The sequence below is a fragment of the Primulina huaijiensis genome, chromosome 16, assembly GCF_012295235.1.
Source record: "Primulina huaijiensis isolate GDHJ02 chromosome 16, ASM1229523v2, whole genome shotgun sequence".
NCBI classification, from domain to species: domain Eukaryota; kingdom Viridiplantae; phylum Streptophyta; class Magnoliopsida; order Lamiales; family Gesneriaceae; genus Primulina; species Primulina huaijiensis.
The window spans coordinates 16,189,285-16,195,898 of record NC_133321.1 but is presented as its reverse complement, the minus strand read 5'-3'; the positions used below and the strand labels follow the sequence as shown (position 1 = coordinate 16,195,898).

Below are 6,614 nucleotides of genomic sequence, written 5' to 3'. Positions count from 1 at the left end.
CAAAAACCCACTTACAAAGAAATATATATAGCAAAAGCCCACTTACATAATTATTATCTTCAAAGATTGAGGGAAGAACAACTGAAAATTCGCACACGAAAGTTGCTGGATTGCCTCAAAATGGACAAGAACTCGGCTGTTGCAGATGCTTCGAAAATAGTTGCTGCAAGGCTTCAAAAATAGTTGTTGGTGGTGTCATTTCTCCTACCTTTTGGCCACTATTTATAGGCTCATGGAGGGGAGGTGAAGAGGCTATCATTCAAGGCCATTACCACCATGTTTATGGCTTCCTTAAAGGCCTTAAACACAATTAAAATTGTTGTTATGACTCTTCAAATTCCTCTTTGAATTCATGGCTTGAATGGGTTTTAATTCATGGCTTGAATGTGTTTTAATTCATGGCTTTGTGTAGCTTGGCTTTGTGTATCTAATTTTTTTTTTGGGTCTTCACATGTATAACCAACACATTGTATGATATGCACATGTGCAAGGGAAGTATGGAAGACCAAAAGGTTGATAAGAAAGGACAATCGATGAAATAAAAAATTCGTATGAACGCCATATACCATAAATTACACCAAGAGTGTAATTCCCTCCAGCAAAACACATTTCTTTCCTTCAGAACATGAATATACTTATTCAATGCCATGTTATAAAAGCACTTCAGACGAAAAAACAGGGTTAACAATAGACCATGCTTGGAGTGAAGGATCTCGTTCCAGTTTTGAAATTAAAATTTTCAACAGTTGTTGGAAAAACAATTCACTAATGAGACTGCTTAAGAAGTTCATTTTTTTATTATTTTGCCACAAAATTTGGGATCAAGTTCAGAATTATGGCTTAAAAAGAAATATATCTAAATTATGTTAAAAAAATATCAACCTACACAACGGGAAGTTAAACATAGGAGACACTGAAGAATCTCTATATGATGACACAATAACAATGACGCACAGACCACAGTGCAGGCTAAAAAAAAACTAATATTCTACTCTGATATTCTAATTAGGTAGAGTATGATGGTCCGAAAGGCTCCATAAGAATCACATAAAAGTCCCGAAGGAAAAATAATACAAGAAAAAGAAACGACTTCGTTTCTCTCTTGCATTTTCAGGTACAAACTTCCATACTATCATCATATAGCAACAGTTTGTAGTGTTCAATCAAGGTATTTTCATGAGAAACAGAAGCTAAAAAATGAAAGACTAAAAGGATGTGTTTGTAATACCATGTTTCATTTTGTTTCAACCATATTACCGAATTCATGAATACTTGTTTCTTAAAACAAAAAAACTTGAATACACGAAAAGTAAAATTCAAATTTGAGCCGACAAATGAACGAGTTCGCATTCAGGCTACTAGCAGAACATCCAATCCATTAATTATGAACATGCAATGTGCTCAGCTATCAAAATCAAGACACATAACCACACAACACTCACCAAAACGACACAAAACTCACAGATGACAAAAACTTGGAGTTGCATCTAATCTAGTATAAGAAATAACTGTAATAGTTTCTGGGTCATTCCCAAACATATTGCTATCCACATGAATAACAAACCTATCTTACGAATCGGTGAAGACGAATCTAACCAAACAAATTTTCAAAAGCTTTGAAAGGAACCTTTCTTACCATATTGAAGCCATATCACTGGTGGGCACTTGCTCATACAAAGTCTCATAGAAAATCCTCAACGGGTCTCTCTGAAAAGCCAATTCAAAACACATAAATTATTCCAAAATATCCAAATTAGAACACATTTTTTACAACATCAACACATCAAATTGAAGGGGTAAAATGCAAGCCTACTTCCTCAGGCGGGTCCCTCTTTTGACCTGGTAAATCAAATACTTTCTTTTCCCTTTTCTTAGCATCCTTATCAGTATCACCTGCGTTACCTCCCTTCTTCTTCTTCTCCTCCATCTCCACCTCTTCTTTCTTCGTTTTCTTCTTTATCTCTCCATTCATCCAAAACCCACCAATAATCATAAACCAAAAGCAGTAAACCGAAAAAAAAAAAAGAATCAAAGATACCCCAAAAAGATTATATTTTTACCTTCTTATCCGAATTGTTGGAGGATTTTTTTGAGCTGGGATTTTCAAAATCTTCATCAATTTCTTCTTTTTTTCACATTTTTAACTTCTTTCTTAACTTTGGGTTCGGATTTTAGCTTAACATTGCTGCTAGACGATTTCTTCTTGCGATTGGCAACAGTGGACGCAATGCTCTTTTTGAATTCCTCATCTTCTAATTTCTCTTTCTTCACGAGTTTCGAATCTTCTTGAGGCATTTTCAAGAAGGCGAAATCAAATATTCATGCAAATCTTCAGTTCAAAGGAAAAAATTCGTTAATTTTTCGGATTTTGAGAAACCCGGAGAGAAAGGAGAACGAGGCTTTCAAATGTCATTTGACTGAAATCTCTGTGCTCTTGGGCTCGTAAGCAAACAGATTGGGCCTGCATATTCAAGAACATTGGTCTTTTTTGGGCTACTTATCCATCACCATCGCCTAAAAAACAAAAAAAAATACCTTATTTTAAAATTAATCGAATTTATGCTCAAACAAAAAACACCTTATTTTAAAATTAATCAAAGGTGTCTGAGTTTTTATAACATAAAAGTAAAATTCCACTATAACAATCTCGGTTATTGAGAAATATCACTTACTCCTTAAAAGGTGCTATTAGCCACTTCTTTGTATGATAAAGGTTGATGGATAGAATTGGTCACAACAACATGGTTTATTGGTTGGTCTTCTTATCAGCTTTGATAGAAACATTTTGACTTTTCAGTAAAGCTTTCATCCAAGCACAAATAGCATCAGTTAAAGTCTTAAAAGCATCGACTAATTGTTGCATTATCATCAACTCCTCATTTATGTTTTTTGTTGTTGTTGTTCATCTTTAGCTCTTCTGCTTGAACATCCCCTTGTTTTTTGGCTGCATACCTCGGTCTCATTGGACGTGCCAATTTTTGTTTGCACAAATTTTGTGCAAATGCAGGCGTGCTAGGTGCGATTGTGCCAAATTGATCGACAAATTTAAAATCTAAGTTCTAAAAGCAAAAAAGATTGCAATTCCATAATTTGATTGGTAGTTATGATGTTCTAAGCTAATGTGTACTGTAAACAACATAGAAAAATGGAAATGAAGGTGGAAATTGCATGAAAATTCGTGACATGATTTATATACATACAGAATCAAGGGAAATCGGAATAAACATGAAATTCATAAAAAAAAATTTCTGAAAAACGAAAAGTAATTTCTTGAATCCTAAATAATTTAATTTACTGGAAATATTAAGAAAATTACTGGAAAATAAAGAAATTAGAGCAATGAAATTGAATGACTAGATATTGAATGTTAGAGCATTTTTTTTTTTAATGTTGGTTGTTGTTTATTGGGCTTGCTATCTTCATCGGCTAATTTTATCGAATTGGGCTTGAGCTCAATCTATTGTGCTAAATTTAATTTTCGGTGCAAACAATGTCATATCAAATAAGTCGAATTGTATATATTACAAATTTCTTACGCATAACATAAGCTTTTGAACCAAAGATGAGAACCCCATTATTGATCAAGTGAATACAATAAGTCTGTATGTATCAATTAAAAGTTATATCATGTGGTCAAGCAAGAATCTCTTCTATGCCTTTGGATGATGTTTTGACATTAACATGAAGCTTGGTATTGTTCTTCACCTCATCCTCTGCTAATTCTTGCGTCTTTTGGATATCCTTAGCAAATTTCTTGAGCCTTGCACGCTCGAGATCACTGCCCATCTTCCTCTTGTACATCTCAGAAAATGTTATCGGTTCATAGAGTATCGGTTTGTCCCCATCTCTAATCTTTAAAGGGTAAACAGTGGCGTCTGGTGCTGTATTCTGAAATGTTGCTATCGATAATCTGCTGAAGTTTGAGTTCACTACTGCTTGGTGATCCGCATTCTTGAACCTCCCATTACTTAGATACTGCTTGATCAGGACGAAGATCAACACTAGTTCCCCTCTTAAATGAATTTATTTAAAAACTTTTCAAGAAAAAATGGGTAATTTGCATACACTATGTTGTGAAATTCCGAGATCGTTAAAAATGTAAAACTTACATCCCGTATTTTTAAATTTTGAGCACAAACATCATTGTTCGTGTGTGTTCTCTATATTTGAAAACACGGGATTTTGATAGTCATTAAAGGTTTTCAACAATCTCATCATGATTTCACATGAGTGGTGTATACAAATTAACCCAAAAAAAATCTTCATTATTTGATTTAATTTGCTAAGGTTACTTAACTTCACTCTTCTTACATAATGAACAAGCACTTCAAACAAAATTGCCCTGCAACTTTGACGTCACGTTATTCGAATTCTGGATCGATATCTAGTCAAGGAAAAAATGGAATTATTACTCACATGACCATGGTCTCCAAGGTTTACAACAAAAGCCCCCTTCAACGGGCTGAACAGTGATCCAAGTATCGCCATCATCTCGGGTCGCCTGCAAACCTCCGACTTGGTCCTGGAGCAGCAAAGTGATCGTACCCGGATCCGTGTGCCGTTTCAGCCCGAGTGTGAGGTCCGGTTGAGGGCATTTCGGGTAGAAGTTCACCACCACCTTTTGATCCATCTCAACACAGGCTTTAGTTAATGCATCCTTGTCAAGTCCCATGGCCTCAGATAAAACCTCCAATAACTTGCAAGCAAGATTCATCAGCTGCTCGCTGTAGGTCTCCGTCACGGACCGCCATCCCTCGGGCTTGTCGGGCCATCTCGAGTAGTCTCGGGCCTTGATCGGGTATGAAAAATATGTCACAATTTCTCTCCAGTCTTGCACCATTTCACCCTTCAAACAGAGAAAAAAATCTTATCCATCATTAAGGTTTTAGATTTGTTTAATTTTATAATAAGAAAATAACTTGGTTAGTCGTTTTCAATTAATTTGTGGCAACCGCCATGTGTACTTTTGAGGTTGTACGTTTTCGTTTTATTTTAGGGGGAAAAAACGTAATATCTTTATATTTATGAATTAATAAACATTACAAATATGTCATGCATGCAAAAAATCATAATAAATTTGATTACGTTTTTTTTTAATTGCAATCTTTTCCCCCGTGACATATCACGTTAAAACATTTCTAATAAATGAAAATTGTGGTCAAAAAGCTTGAAAATAATTAGCATGGTCTTTCAAATTAATCAAAACCACCAGCAATATATAAGATGGAAATTAGGGGAAAAAAAGGTCATTAATTTTAACCATATTTTCTTAAAATGTGATTTTTGCTTCAAAACTATAATATATATATGAAAAAAAAAAATCGATAATGCATGAATGAAAATTAAAACAATGACTGCATAAACCTGCAAATGGCTGGAGACAATAAAACCACCTTTCTCGCCACCACTCATATCATAACGAAGCTTCTCCTCCGGCGGCAAGTCGAAAAACTCGCGAGCCAAACGAGTCATTTCTGTTATGAGTTTTATATCGATTCCATGATCGATCACCTGAAATATCCCCCAGTCTTCACAAGCTGCGACTATTTTCCGGCACACTTCCTCCCTGCGGTCTCCGGATTCATCGATCCCCACTAGGGATATCACCGGAATATCGATGCTAAAATCGTTATACGCAACCTTCGGCCTCTCGTCTTCGTCCCTGATGAATTTCGGGTGGAGGGATTCCTCTTGTGCTTGTTCTGTTAGTGTTTTCCCCATTGGAGAATTATTTGGTTTTGATATTGGGAGTGTGGAAGAAAAATGAGGGGAAAGAAGTAGAGTTTAAGGGTTTTAATATGAATAAATTTTTTTGTGTTATATAAATATTATATAAATCTCGTTGTACCGTTCTTTCAATATTTTCTAAGAAACCTCGTCCAAACAAACTATGCCGCTATACCTAACTTTTTTATTTATGTTTGTTGGTCCCACATGCGAAAATTTCAGATAATAAAACCCGAAAATAAATAATAAATTGGACACCGAGATTTACGTGGAAAACCCCTAAAAATTATTAGGGTAAAAACCACGGGCAAGATGAAAAGAATTTCTACTATAATATTTTGTGGTGTACAACTCACTCACTGTGTTTCCAAAGAGAACACACACTCTCTTAATACAGGAGAACAAACACCTCACAAATATTATAAAATGTTATAAGATGAGAGAAAACTCGAAGAAGGGATGATTTCAGAATGAAGGGGGAGCTCTATTTATAGAGCCTCTTGACCGTGTGAATACGCGTTAAAAACGCGTCTTCTATTTCTTTACGAAATTTCCGCCAACCCGTATATGCACCCACGTTTTTTTTTCTTCAAAACATGTTGACCCCACCTCATTTAAAATTTTTGTCGACAATGTTGTCCTGGACTTTCAACTCCTAATGTCGTTTCGTTTCGTTTCCATAATTTAAGAAACGAATGAATTGAATGATGGTTTAAAAACCTCATATTTAGAGGAGACTGGAGGATAGCGAGCATGTTTTCTGAACTAACCTTAAGCTCCTAGCCTTACCTAATTTTTTTCACATACACGTATATGTTTTTGTATTTTTATTTGCTATCAAATATTTTCAGGTTTGCTAATTTCTGTTAGGAGGTATTTATTTATTA

At 35.1% G+C, this 6,614-nt stretch overlaps 2 protein-coding genes across 3 annotated transcripts in view; both read right to left on the bottom strand.

The window, feature by feature from the left end:
- Positions 1-2,434, bottom strand: part of LOC140960949 (uncharacterized) — a 9,002-nt gene extending 6,568 nt beyond the window's left edge. The window contains exons 1-3 of one of the 2 annotated variants that reach the window (XM_073419276.1): positions 2,061-2,434; positions 1,814-1,962; positions 1,637-1,707 (exon numbers count right to left, since the gene is read on the bottom strand). In XM_073419276.1, coding sequence (XP_073275377.1) covers positions 1,637-1,707; positions 1,814-1,927 — 185 coding nt within the window. In that variant the 5' untranslated portion in view covers positions 1,928-1,962; positions 2,061-2,434. Of the gene's footprint in view, positions 1-1,636; positions 1,708-1,813 lie in introns of both variants that reach the window. The other variant, XM_073419275.1, reaches the window with a different exon arrangement.
- Positions 2,435-3,477: 1,043 nt separating this feature from the next.
- Positions 3,478-6,146, bottom strand: LOC140961194 (naringenin,2-oxoglutarate 3-dioxygenase-like). Its single transcript, XM_073419554.1, is given in 4 exon segments — positions 3,478-3,975; positions 4,417-4,452; positions 4,454-4,846; positions 5,365-6,146. Coding segments are annotated over 4 exon segments (1,128 nt in total). The 5' UTR covers positions 5,722-6,146; the 3' UTR covers positions 3,478-3,633.
- Between the last annotated feature and the right edge of the window lie 468 nt (positions 6,147-6,614).